This window comes from Megalobrama amblycephala, unplaced genomic scaffold (assembly GCF_018812025.1).
Source record: "Megalobrama amblycephala isolate DHTTF-2021 unplaced genomic scaffold, ASM1881202v1 scaffold450, whole genome shotgun sequence".
NCBI classification, from domain to species: Eukaryota; Metazoa; Chordata; class Actinopteri; order Cypriniformes; family Xenocyprididae; genus Megalobrama; species Megalobrama amblycephala.
This window is the reverse complement of record NW_025953385.1, coordinates 217,325-232,114: the sequence shown is the minus strand read 5'-3', so window position 1 is coordinate 232,114 and position 14,790 is coordinate 217,325. Positions and strand designations below refer to the sequence as shown.

Here is a 14,790-nt window from a genome sequence, read left to right as displayed (position 1 = left end):
GGTCTGTTTACACTTGGTCACTTATGTGTTTTCTCTGATCTGATCCGATCACAAAAAGACCAGGCCCTCATTTATAAAACTTTGCGTAGATTTCATCCTAAAAGTGTACGTATGTGCAAAAGCTAAATTCTGCGTACGCACAAAAATATTCAGATTTATAAACCCATGCGTATGCCAGAACCTGCGCACAAATCCCTTTATAAATCCCAGTCAGCGGAAGATTGTGTGTACGTGCATCTCCACCCTGTCTCCTCCCCGAAATCACCATATATGGAGCTTACGACGCCTAGTTTAACTATGCATAACCTCATCTGCATATCATTTCCATACACGTTCCCATCCACGTGACACCATGGTTAACACCGTCAAAGGTAGAAGACAATGGAAAATATTAGAAATGGACTATGAATGCCATTTGTGCAATACACTACACTGATAAAAATCATCTAATATCCTCTTTATGTTTTAGATTAAATATATCAAAATATCCATAAAAACAAAATTGTATAAAATACTTCAGATAAAGGTTTTAGAATAGAGTTGTTTCATTCATTTCCAATGGCCAAATAGTATTTTAATAGTTTTAAACAATTCAAGTCAAATTTATGCAGTTTTACTGATAAGGTGAACATATCGCTTATGAAGTTTATAGGCTATTTTAAGTGGAAACAGATCGGACTACTTATTTATTGCAGTGTAAATACAATTGTCTGACTCGGCGCATCACTGACAAAGTATTTTAAAAAGAAAACATGAAAATCTTACCATTTTCCTCAAATTATATCCTTCAAATACAGTGGTAATTGTTTGAAGATCCTTCCTGAAGACACCTCCCTGCAGCTGTGGTTATACAGTAAGCTATTATTATTGGAGCTCTTCAAACTGGACAACGGACCGTTCGACCACCAATCCAGCAGCGTCTTCCATAATATCGAAGTTAGGTGTGCTTCACTGATCGTTGTTCTCGCTTAAATATTTTGTCGTAACATCTGCAGTTTAGTTTAAAGAGGAATTATTGTGCTCCTAGCGCTCCTCTCTGTCATTAAAGCAGCGTGTCACAGGAAAAGTGAAAAAAAGTAGCACATCTACCATCTAAATTCATATCATTTTTCCCAGACAGCAACATAGTGTCAGCCCAGATCTGGCCCACATCTGGTCCGTGTATAATCCACATGTACCAGATGTGGGCCGGATCTGGGCCATACTATGTCGCTGTCTGGGTTGTTTAAGTTCTCCGTAATGACTGCATAATGTAATTTCAGTGCTTATCACCAATAGTGAAAGTGTAATAATAATGTAAATGTGTATATCAAAATGAAAACGTGATTTAAATCATTCTTTTATTTATTTAAACGGTTATTGTGAACGTGCACTGTATTTATGATTAGTACTCATAATTTGGATTTAAAGTGGTTTTCTTTAAAACGTTCGTACGCATGGGTCAGAGTTTGCGTGGAGGTGCGCAAATTTTCCCGTCATGTTTGTATTTATAACTCAACTTATGCGTAGAAACTGACGTACGCACTTTCAGGGCCTATACGCAAAGCCCCTGGTCTGAATGCCCTCCGAAACGCATTTGAGACGGATATAAATCTGTTCACTCAAACCACTTTGGAAGGTGGTCTGGGACACATTCCAGTCAAAACTGAACAAGTCTAAATGCATCTGGTTGTTGAAACCACATATGTAAATTTAACTCCTACTAGTGTGTTATAGGCTAAATAACATGTTATAGCCAGAAATGACAGCACTACTGCATCATGTATCACCGCAGATGAGCAGCTGAGGATCTCTTCAGACCAACTCACTGGATATGAACAAACCTACCATTTACTTTCAATAAATACAGTACAAAGAATTTTTATTATTATTATTATTATTAGTGCAACTATAAATATAAATCCATTTGAACAATCCCTGTTCAGATAACTCTTCCTTAGTTCATTATCCTACTCCATTCTCATTAGACTTGGAAGAGTTGACCCAAACATCTATATACTTCTTCCTGCCAAACAGGACAAAAACACACAAATAGAATTTATTAACTTTCACTCCATAATATTATGATATGGTTTTTAAAAGTGAATGTTTTGACATCTGGAAATCCTATACATTAACATATGCAATCAAAAACATACTGAACAATTAAACAGAAAAATAATTACATGTTAAAACATTTCATTTAAAAGCAGAAACAATGACATATTAATCATAAAACAATGATTGGATTTTTATGCAACATTTTCATCCTCTCAAACATTAGTGACACAATGTTATATTTCTCCACACATAAAAGGTTCCTGATTTTGTTATTTGCTCTAACTTAGTCTTACAGTACAGTATGTGTTCACAGATGAGGTGTGTGTTTTTTAATGGTTCTTAGACAGTAAATGGTTCCATTCAGAAAAACATCTAGGTTTTTATTATCACTTTGAAACTCTGTACACTCATACTATTGAATGTATATGCATGTATTACATTTGATGTAATGTAGTCAAAACAAAGTGTAGATTTTCCCATGATCATATTGTAATCTAAAAGCCATAGAAATGAACTAAAAAAACTCTAAAATAAAATTGGCCTTTAAATGTCCTTTAAATACAATTGTATTTATGTCAACTAACTAGATAGGAATGAAATATATTTTTATATGGCAGCATCACGGTGGCATTGGAGTGACAGTAGAAAACAGACTGTGAGATCATGATGATTTCATGCACTGTAAAAAGTGCATCTCTGTGGCAGAATTACAGCGCCACATACTGGTCTGGCATGTATACTACATCGTTTTGAGTCGTTTCTGTGGTTTCATGTGGATGCAGATATTTTTTGAGACGAGGGGGAAAAAAAAAAGATTGGTTGGGGTAAGCTCCGGCTTCGTGTGGACGTAGCTTAGTCTGAGGCATGATGCCTTTTCGTTGTATGACTGAGGTTTGAGAATGTCCTAAAATGGACACCGTACCAATGGCATTGCGGAGTATTTAATAGTTCTGCCCACTGCCCTCTGTTCTGAAAGCATGTGAAGGCAGCATAAATCTCAAATTATTCCCAGATAAGTATGCATATTTTACTCTTTGAATAGCACAATAAAAAAAATAAGAGGAAAAAGAGGACAGGAACCAGAAATTGAAGCAACTACAATGATTTCATAAAAAGATAAAATCATAAAAAGCAGATAATTCACAGGAAATCTATTTTAGAAAGCATTTCTCAGGATGTCTTCAGTTGTTATTACTGCAGTGAGAAATCTAGAAAATCAAGAAACTACGTTTTTATATACTGGAAGATACATAATATATATATATATATATATATATATATATATATATATATATATATATATATATATATATATATATATATATATATAAAAAATAAGATACATAAAAATTGAAACCAGTAAATCAGTTATAACAATTGTAAGATATTAGCTTTGCTGACAGGAACATTTACCAAGAATGGAAATCACAATAAAAATGTTAAGGTGAAAAGTATTTTTAGAATCAAATTATTATTAAAAAGTGTGAAAATTAAAGAATGAATTCTAAATCTCGCAAACGCATTTTCTCTTATTTGAGCATGGGATGTCATTCCAGTTGTTCAGGACAGTTTTTCCAGGATTCAGTTCAATACAGTCTTCCTTTCCACCTGCATCATTCGGCTCATTTTTTTCCCAAAACCTGAATAACATACAATCAGATTCAGTTCCTGAAGAGCTAAAAATGTTTACTCACTCATACAAGTATAAGAAGAAAAAATAATTTAAAAACAAACACACAGTGGCTTTATGGGTGTGTTTTAGCACATACCCTTGTTTCAGTGGTGAATTATCCACCCATGTCATGTTGCCTTCTTTCTCAATGTCAGACAAACCAATCCACACCATCTCTTTGATGAATGAAGAAATGCACCTCTGTGTGTGAGTAAATACAGGAATAAGTGTGATTCCTCTTTCTCTTCTTTATCACACACACACACACACACACACACACACACACACACACACACACACATTTACTTCGCTATCTACAACCCGAATTCCGGAAAAGTTGGGATGTTTTTTAAATTTGAATAAAATGAAAACTAAAAGACTTTCAAATCACATGATCCAATATTTTATTCACAATAGAACATAGACAACATAACAAATGTTTAAATGAAGAAATTTTACACTTTTATCCACTAAATGAGCTCATTTCAAATTTGATGCCTGCCACAGATCTCAAAAAAGTTGGCACGGGAGCAACAAATGGCTGAAAAAGCAAGAGATTTTTGAAAAGATCCAGCTGGTAGAACAGCTAGCAACTAATTAAGTTAATTGATATCAGGTCTTTAACATAATTAGCTATAAAAGGGATTAGAGAGGCAGAGTCTCTCAGAAGTAAAGATGGGCAGATCTGTGAAAGAGTGCGTAAAAAAATGTGGAAAACAATGTTCCTCAATGTCAAATTGCAAAGGCTTTGCAAATCTCATCATCTACAGTGCATAACATCATTAAGTTAAGTTCAAACAACATTAAATTTGTCAAGGTAAACATACTTAATATTCTACGTAAATACAGCTTAACTGAGTCAGTGCATGAAAAGATAACTCAAAAAGTTCAGTTTAGTGAATAATATATATATATTATATATATAATTTATTTATTTATTTTTTTACAGTGTAGGAGAAACCTAAAACTCCCTCAAAAGTTGAACACATTCCATGCAATCTTGAGACAGATGTGAATTTTGGGTTTATTACTTATTAGCTGTTAAAGGGTCTCTATGTAATAATGACACCCAGTGTTCAAAATAGGTACTGCAGTCCAAATTCAAAATATTGTTTGGCCCGCCCCCTCGTTCAAAGACACGGGTTGCCAGCTTTTACAGCATATGGTTGCCAGCAACAATAGGGAGTGCAATTGACAATGAAAGCTGAGGAGACTTACCCTAACACTGTAAGCTGATGAGTTGATTTATGAGTTGTTTTGATATGCTGTTGTTCATAGAGATATTTAGATGGATTAGAGGCTTTTTAGTAGAGATGCACCGATTGCAATTTTCTTGGCCGATTCCGATTTTTTGTTAGTGTGATCGGCTGATACTTATTTTTTGCCAATTCCGATTTTCTTTCTAAGAACTATAAATGACAACATATACAAACAAAAATCTACTTTTCTTCAATGAGTTTTATTTTCATAAAAAAAAACAAGTAAAAGTCAGTAATAAAATATAAACAGCTCAAATAAATGCAACAGAATAAAGAGAGCTATGAAACTACATTTTTCGGGTTAACTGGGTTTTTATTCAGGTAAGAAATACTACAGAAATTAAAGTAATCAAATGTAAAATAACACATTGTGTTATTTTGCATTGGTTACCTTAATTTCTGTAGTCTTTATTGTAAATAATTCTTACCATTAAAGTTATAAAACGTATTCAGTCAAGAGCAGAAAGTGATTTTCTTTGTCTTTTGTTGACAGCAGCAGGAATATTGGACTGCTGTCCCTTTAAGAGTTTATGAACAGTGATCAACGGACCCAATACTGTTAAACACAACATGAGTTCACTTTCTTAGCTATTTAACGATTCAAAACTGACTGTGTTTATCTGAATACTTGCCAAGATTGCCTGTGCCGCTGGTTTTGACATACTTTTGTTTGTATTTGACAGTTTAAGCGCAGGAAGGCGCTTATTTTGGTACGTGTGACTCTGTAAGACTTCTGTCTCTGAGACTGAGCGTGGCTTGTTCGCTTCACTTATATAGAGCAGTAGTGCGCGCGCTTTTGGTGTGAGCGCGAAACCTGCGGAATGACTAAATTTATGCGCAATACAAGCACTACTTAACCGGAGCGAATGAGACGAGAGAGAGAGAGGAGGCGTCTGCGCGGGTGTGTGTCACTTCACCGTGACAGAGAAGAGAGCGGGAACGCGCAGCTGACGTTATTGCCTGATTCTCTGACCCAGTTTGTTTGCTGGTTTCCATGGCTGCAATACGCGGTGTTTTCCGCCAACTGGCAACCTGTGATGTTGAAATACTATTGGATAAACTGCAGCACGAGGTTTCACACAGACCAAAACAAAAACAGACATTCCAACACAGAACGCACATTTTCAAAGTTGAATATCTGGCTGTAGCATTGTTTTTCTGAGAAACAAGCAGGTGAACTTAGCATGTTTCCTAAATATCTGCAAACATATTGGGGTATTTTTATGCTTTATTAAAGTAAAAATCTTACATAGAGCCCCTTTAAGGCCTTTGCACACTGAGTCCGAAATTCGCATGCAAAATTTTCGCACGTTAAAAAATAAATTCGACCTCACGTTATGTCAATCACGTTTGCACACTGCCTCCGAAACTTTCGTCCTTCAAAAAAATATTCGATCAGGTTCGATTTTCTGCGTTTTTCACATACGTGGCACGCATTTTGAGAGACGTTTTGACAATTCAGAATCCCGAATGCCCATCTGACAATCCACGTTGCCTACAGCACAAAACAGCAGCACTGAATGACAAACAACGTGTGGAATACAAAGACACCGAATATAAAGACAGATTGTGCCAGTATCAAAGTATCAAACTGAGCCACTGACATCCTGAAGTAAACTTTGAAACGCTCGGGATAATCACTCAGCTCCTTGATGAGGTGAAACTCTCCTTTCTCTCTATGCAATCTCGAAATTGGATGGACCCAAATTTCCTCTTTTAAAGAGAGAGAGGACAACTAAATCGTGCTCACTGCTTGAAGACTTCATTTTGTATTGTTTTGCGATTTTCGCAACGCATTCATTAATACGCATTGGACTCAGCGTGCAAGGTCTCTGTGTGTGACGAATTTTTAGGATTACGAATATGAAAAAACGCATGCGAAAATTTCGGACTCAGTGTGCAAAGGCCTTTAGTATGACAAATTATGTTTAGAGAAATGCTCAGAATTTCTTGGAACTGGTTGTTCCCTTTCGATACTCTCACTCATACTGCGTATGGGAAAAGCTCCTTTTTCCTCCTTGCTGAAGCCTTTTTCAATAGCGCAGTGAAACTGCACGTCTATTGGCTCAAAGGAATGGAACTCTTTGAACCAATGACGGCGCGGCGTAGTCGTGTGAGCCAATGGCGAAACAGCGCGCCAACAAGCCCGCCAAAACGGGCGTGGCTTATGGCTATATAAGCCGGTGTTTTCGCCATGGATTCAGTTCTCTCTCCTTCAGCGACGATCTACGCTTCGCTGGATCCTGCTGATCGCCTTTCGCCGCTGGAACGAGCTCTCTCCGCCGTTGAAGAGGCCCCGCAGAGGACAGCTGAATTCCGCCGCCTGCTCCCGCCGGCGCCACCGCAGACTGCCGCCCAGAGCGCTGCTCTCGCTGCCCGCCGCGAGCTTCCGGTTTCGCTTTCAGCGAGTCTTCTGCTGCCATCCGGCGAGCGCTTCACAGCGCCTCAATGCGGTTTTCTGCCGCTGTTCAGAGCATCCTTCCGCGGTCTATACCGCTCTAAAAGAGCCCCCCCAAGTGCCGTTTTCACGGCCGTTTTCTCAGTTTGCCGCGCCTCGCCTGTGGCACCTGCAGAGCCCCTCTGCAGGACGACGACGACCATGGTGAGTGCGTCGGATGTCTGGACAAGCCCTACGCAGACGCCGCGCTCACCGAGACTTCATGCCCGCACTGCGAGTGCATGAGTCTCGCTTCTCTCCACGCTCGGATCGCTTTCTTCACGGAAAGCGGCTCCGCCTCCCGCGCCTTCCCGTCTTCTTCCTCCCGCGAGCCGGCAAGGAAGAGACAGCGAGGCAGAGGAGTTCAGTGCTCGGAGTTGGGAGAGCTTACGCCGGCCCAGCGCCCGCCGACCTCTCCCTCTCCTGTGAGAGAGCCGTCCCCTGTCCTCTTTGCACGCCCGGAGCAGCGTCCCTCAGCGGAAGCGAGTGACCTCATCTCCTTCGGCGGCTCGGAGGATGAGCAGCCCGACGACTCCATGTCGCTCGCGGCATCCGAAGCGGAGGAGTGGGTCGGCGACGAGGAGCCCGCCCCCCTGCCGTCACTAGAGCCCATTGACTCCAGGCCAGGAACGGACACCGAGTTAATCCGCATCCTTTCTAAGGCCGTCGAGGAGCTCGACCTGGAATGGGCCACACCAGAGGAGCCGACTCGCAGTAGGCTGGATGAGTGGTTTCTGCCGGGGCCCCGCCAGACCCCTCGCCAGCGATCTGCGCCCTTCTTCCCCGAGGTCCACGCAGAGCTCACAAAGTCTTGGCCCGCCTTCGCACTTCTTCACCCGCGGCTCTCACCTCGGTTGACGGCTCACGTGAGAAGGGCTATGAGCAGATGCCGCCGCTAGACGAAGCCGTGGCCGCTCACCTCTGCCCACCCGCGGCCGTGGGCTGGAAGAGCAAGAGGGCCCTTCCTTCTAAACCCTGCCGTACGACCTCCGCCATTGTCGGCCGAGCGTACTCCTCAGCAGGGCAAGCTGCATCAGCGCTCCACTCGATGGCCATCCTTCAAGTCTTCCAGGCCAAACTCCTCCATACCCTGGACGAGTCTGGAATCGACGCACCGGCCTTCCGTGACCTGCGCAGCGCCACTGTCCTGGCCCTGCGCGCCACGAAGACCACGGCCCAGGCCATAGGAAGGACCATGGCCAACTTGGTTGTGTTGAAGCGCCATCTCTGGCTTAACCTCACAGAGACTAAGGATGCAGACAAGATGGCCTTCTTGGATGCCCCTGTCTCGCCCTCAGGTCTCTTCGGGTCAGCCGTGGAAGGGTTCACCGAGCGCTTCTCGGCCGCGCAGAAATCGTCCTAGGCAATGCGACATTTCTTGCCAAAGCGCTCCAGCTCTTCATCCTCTGTAAGTCGGCCTGCGCCGACCCAGCCTCAGAGCAAGCCTGCCCCTTCCGCATCACAAGCAGCGCCACCTAAGGAGCAACGCCTGCGGGCCCGCCCTGCGAAACGCTCCACGCTCCCGAGACGCCAGGGTCCCCGCCCTAAGATAGTGCTGGACCCAACGCCTCCGGCGTCTTCCTGATCCAGCAGGAAGAAAGAGGATGGGGTCAGGTCTCGCCACGGCCGGACCGCCCCAAAAGCTCTCTCGCTTGCATTCCCTGCCACCTCGCTTAGCTCCGGGTGCTGGAATTCATCGGGTTATGTGCCCTGGGCCCACAACGACTGCGCCCACACAAACCGCCGTTCTAATGGCGAACCCAATATTTTTAAATTACCAAAAAGAGAGCAAATTTCCTCATCTTATAACGACGGTGCAAAGACCCCTGCACAGCGGTCTGTCACCGGACGCTATTCAGCCCCTGGTCACACGGGTCGAGGCCTGGCAAGCCATCCCCGGAGTGTCACAGTGGGTCATCGGGACTATATCCAGCGGCTACTCCCTGCAGTTCGCCTGAAGGCCACCGCGCTTCAGCGGTGTGGTCACCACTTCAGTCAAAGCAGACGACGCTCATGTCCTCCGCACAGAAGTGACGTCTCTGTTACAGAAGGGAGCCATAGAAATTGTTCCCCCTGCAGAGAGCGAGTCGGCTTCTACAGCCGCTACTTTGTTGTCCCCAAGAAAGATGGCGGTCTCAGACCCATCTTAGACCTCAGACTTCTGAACCTCTCCCTCATGAGACGGAAGTTCAGAATGTTAACGTTGAAGCAGATCCTCGCGCAGATCCGCCCAGGGGACTGGTTCTTCTCGCTGGACCTGAAAGATGCGTACTTTCACATCCAGATAGCCCCCCGCCACAGGCGATTCTTGAGATTCGCCTTCGAGGGTGTGGCCTATCAATACAAGGTCCTGCCCTTTGGGCTGTCTCTAGCTCCCCGCACGTTTACCAAGTGCATGGACTCGGCGCTTCTCCCTCTAAGAAAGATGGGGATCCGAGTTTTGAATTACCTCGACGACTGGCTCGTACTGGCCCAGTCTCGTACCGAGCTAGAACACCACAGATCCGTGCTCCTCAGCCACCTTCAGTGCCTGGGACTCAGGGTCAACTTTGCCAAGAGCTCACTGCTCCCCAGCCAACGTATCACGTTCCTGGGCGCAGTCTTCGACTCAGTCCACATGAGGGCTGTAGTCTCCCCAGAGCACGCTCTGATGATTCAGAAGCTCTCGGCATCAGTCAGGAACAACGCCGTTACCCTCTGAAGACTTTCCAGAGGATGCTAGGGCTGATGGCTTCCGCCTCCCTGGTACTGCAGCTCGGCCTCCTACGTATGTGGCCTCTGCAACACTGGCTGAAACTCAGGGTTCCACTTCATGCTTGGCGGCACGGCCGCTTCTTAATCAAGGTCAATCAGGCCTGTGTTACAGCTCTGAGACCTTGGACGAACCCCAGCTGGTTCAAGCGTGGAGTCCCCCTTCAGGCGGTATCAAGAAGGAAGGTGCTCTCGACGGACGCCTCCAACACGGGTTGGGTAGCCGTTTTCGAGGGCAGACCGGCCTTCGGCTCGTGGACCCACGAGCTGAGCCATCTGCACATCAACTGCCTCGAGATGCTGGCAGTAGAACATGCCCTGGCCACGTTCCAGACATTCCTGAAAGGACACCACGTCCTGGTCCAGTTGGACAGCATGACGGTCGTGTCTTATATAAACCACCAGGGAGGCCTTTCGTCCAGCCGCCTTTGTGCCCTGACAAAGAGCCTCCTCGAATGGGCAGCGCCCAGGCTGCGGTCGCTCAGAGCGACGCACATACCTGGCAAATCAAACCTTGGGGCAGACATGCTGTCACGGAGCAATGTGCCCTCAGACGAGTGGATGTTTCACCCCCAAACGGTACGGAAGATATGGGAAATCTTCGGGAAGGCAGAGGTCGACCTCTTCGCCTCAGAAGACAGCTCTCACTGCCCAACCTTCTTCTCGAAAGAGACGGATGCCCTGGCCCAAGCCTGGCCCAGGCTCCTCCTTTACGCTTTTCCCCCAATCGCAATGATCCCTTACGTGATCAGACGAATCAGGGAAGACAAACACAGAGTCCTACTGGTGGCCCCACTCTGGAAGACCCAAACCTGGTCCTCAGAGCTGTTCAGGCTCTCCACAAGAGACCCATGGCCAATCCCCCTGAGAAGAGACCTCCTCTCTCAGGCGAACGGGATGATCTGGCCATCCCAGCCCCAACTGTGGGCTCTGCACCTATGGTCCCTCGATGGGAGCCGATAAGCCTCCCCGGGAACATTTTGCACACCATTTCTCAGGCTAGAGCGCCGTCCACCAGGCGTCTCTACGCCCAGAAATGGTCGGTCTTCGTTGACTGGTGCTCAATGCGCAGCGTCGACCCTGTGGAGAGTGACGTATCCCAGATACTGTCTTTCCTCCAGGAGCGGCTGGATAGTGGTCTCACCCCTTCCACGCTCAAGGTCTACGTTGCAGCCATTGGAGCGTTCCACGCCCCTATTGCTGGCCAGACGGTGGGCAGAAACGGCCTTATTGTCCGTTTCCTAAGAGGTGCTAGGCGTCTTAACCCCCCTAGACCACTTACCGTTCCCTATTGGGACCTTTCCACTGTCCTTGCAGCCCTCAAGGGTCCGCCCTTTGAGCCAATGCAGTCAGCTGACCTTCGGCCCTTAACGCTCAAAACCGCTCTGCTACTCGCGCTAGCATCGGTTAAGCGCATCGCTGCACGGCGTGATTGAATTCGTTCCCCATACGCAGTATGAGTGAGAGTATCGAAAGGGAACGTACTCGGTTACGTACGTAACCTCGGTTCCCTGAGATACGGGAACGAGTACTGCGTATTATGCCGTGCTCCAACACTGCGGCTCAGTATCGTCGCTTCAGTCGAGTTAAACTGAATCCATGGTGAAAACACCGGCTTATAGAGCCATAAGCCACGCCCGTATTGGCGGGCTTGTTGGCGCGCTGTTTCGCCATTGGCTCGCGCGACTACGCCGCGCCGTCATTGGTTCAAAGAGTTCCATTCCTTTGAGCCAATAGACGTGCAGTTTCACTGCGCTATTGAAAAAGGCTTCAGCAAGGAGGAAAAAGGAGCTTTTCCCATACGCAGTACTCGTTCCCGTATCTCAGGGAACCGAGGTTACGTACGTAACCGAGTACGTTTTCCACTGAACTCACCTGCTTCTTTTCACTCTTGATAATGACCAGATCACCACCACGATCCCTGCAGTACTTCCTGCTGTCAGACCAGCTCTTCTCCTCATTGGACACAACAAGACAGCCAATTGCTTTCAATAAACAAACAAATACAATTAGGCTATTATTTATTATTTGTAAAATGCTTCTATGTACAACTCAAAATTTGCAAACCTTGCTCAGATAACTTCCTTAGTTCATTCTCTAACTCTAGTTTATTCTGACTCAAAGAATCAATGTTTCTCTGTAACTGGTTTTTCTCAGCCATAAGATCATTGACTCTGGTCTCCAGCTCCAGTTTTTTCTGACTCAAAGAGTTGAAGTTGTTCTTCAGTTGGTGTTTTTCAGTCATTAGTTCAGTGTAATTGTCCTGTAAGCTGTTGATGGTCTGATTGAACTCTTCAGCTGTGTTCTTGTTACTCTTGAACAGAGATTCTCTCTCTGCTCTGTTGGAGATGTGCTGCGATATGATGGAGACCAGCAGAAGAGCACAAACGATCCCGAGACACACTGTCATCAACACCAAACGTCTGCTTCCTCCTGACAAACAGGACAAAAACACACAGATATCAATTAATAACAATTCACTTAATATTATTAGATATAAAGGCTCCAAACCAGGTTTTTTCTTTAGATAATACACAGGCCTTTTTAACAAAAATGTTTATTCCTTGATAATGATGGGAACATAATTATGTTAAAAAGTTAAAAAATAATTAATGTTAATACAAATAAAAAAGCAGAAAAAAAAGCATTGACACATTGTTCTTTGAAAAAAGACTGATATTACAAGTATTATTTCTTTGTTCCTCAAACCGATGACACCATTTCTGCTTCAAATGAAACTTTCTACTTACTGCACTTTTGATCTTTTCCTTCATCCTGGCTGTGATTCAGTGTTCGAGGTTTAGTTGTATCCTCAGTATCATCGTTTTCAACATTTTCATAAATGTCCTCTAATTCCATTTTTCTCTCTTATGTCTGACAGCAAGTGTTCACAGATGAGCTCTGTGGTTGAATGGCATGGTTTCTTTTAAAAGTGCTGACTTAAACAGGAAGTGACTTTATTCGTTTAAACACAGAGAAAAATACTTTCATTTCCAAAAAAAAAAAAAAAAAAAAAAAACTCTCTGAAACTCTATTGATGATAACGAGCAGAATCACTGAAGGAACAAGAACAAGAACTAAAACTGACTTCAGCCACAGCCTTAGATGAAATCAACTGAAAATACATTTAATCTCACTTATTACAAACCAGACTGGCTTTATTTATTTTTTTATTTGAGAATTAACAGGATTAGATGTTTATCGAAATATGTTTGGCTACCATTATGGTGATCAGGGTTTTTTAAGTTTGTCAGTTGGACTTGTTTTTTGGTTTTTATGCTAGTTTGTGGTCTTTGTAATAGTGTTTATGGAACATAGTTTCACATAGTTTATTAAAAAGAAGACCATTAAAAAGAGCAATCAAGTGATGCTTTATACCATCAAAAATAAAACTAATGGCCTAGCCCCATCACTGACTGAAAACTAAGTTATTTTCCCCAACAGAACCTTCATGATCAGACATTTTGAATTAGAATTTGTATACAAATTGTGGGAAAAAAATATATTAGACACACCCACAGACAGGCTGAATTTTGGCTCCTTATTATAGCATAAATATCGTCATCTCTGTCCAATGCCCTCTCATTGCATTTGCTGCAGGTCTCACAGTCAACATCCAGTTCCATTATGACGTCTGCGTCTCTTCAGTTGAGCTGTGGACTTTAGGAGTACGGATGCAGGATTTAATAACCTCCCCTAAATTTACATATCGCTGACAAGAATTTAAATTTTAATGCACTGTATATCTTCATAAAAAATGTGACCACTGTCAAACATATTGGGTGCAAGGACTTTTCCCTCCTTAATTTCACTGAAACTTTATTTCAGACAGGGTCCAAACTCAACTGTATACCTTTTAATATATTTTGTTTCTGTGAAAATTGATTTTAGAGCAGTTTTTTCTTGCATAGTGACAAACAGCACAGCTCATTGTGCAACTTTCTTTAAATACTGGTGAATATCAGTACAATAATTCTTGAATTTACACAATTATTGCAAACATTAATTAATCTTTTATATAATACACTCTTTTTGTTTTCAAAAAACGTAAAGAGATGCATTGAAAATAAACTTGTTACGTACCAAGTCCATTCTGAACTTTCTGTTGAGTATTATTTGTGCTCAGTGTTACTACGAGGTGATGAACCTCAGATTGATGTGCTGGGTTAAACACAAATACACATTTCCCTCCAAACCCAAACAGCAACATAGTGTGGCCCACATCTGGTACATGTGGATTACAACACTATGGGCCTTTTTACACCTGGTCACTTCATTCGTTTCCTCTGATCGGATAGATATCCGATTTATCAAAGCGATTCCATTTACACTTGCCCTCATAAATGTGTCTCCGCAAAACAACTATAAATCTGATCTTCAATTCCCATGCTATATGCAGATTTAATATAGTTCACGTCACCGGAAGCAACAGATATGAGCTTTTATTGATCAAAAGCTAATTTCAAAATCAAAAACTGTGAAGAGGGTGTGACAACAGCACTGGTAAGATCATTTAGTCTCATTACTTTTAATGAAGATGATTGTGTGATTTGAGCGTCTGTAACTTACTTTCAGTTCAATGCGGCAGTTTGCATGTTGGGTTGCTGAAGAGATGCTCAGCTGTGGCGATG

At 43.4% G+C, this 14,790-nt stretch overlaps 1 protein-coding gene across 1 annotated transcript; it reads right to left on the bottom strand.

Moving 5' to 3' along the window:
* Positions 1-3,360: 3,360 nt before the first annotated feature.
* Positions 3,361-13,074, bottom strand: LOC125261650 (CD209 antigen-like). Its single transcript, XM_048180204.1, has 5 exons — positions 12,910-13,074; positions 12,227-12,592; positions 12,035-12,144; positions 3,810-3,913; positions 3,361-3,680 (listed from the first exon to the last, which is right to left on the bottom strand). The coding sequence occupies exons 1-5, from the start codon at positions 13,016-13,018 to the stop codon at positions 3,545-3,547; spliced, it is 825 nt and encodes a 274-aa protein (XP_048036161.1). The 5' UTR covers positions 13,019-13,074; the 3' UTR covers positions 3,361-3,544.
* Between the last annotated feature and the right edge of the window lie 1,716 nt (positions 13,075-14,790).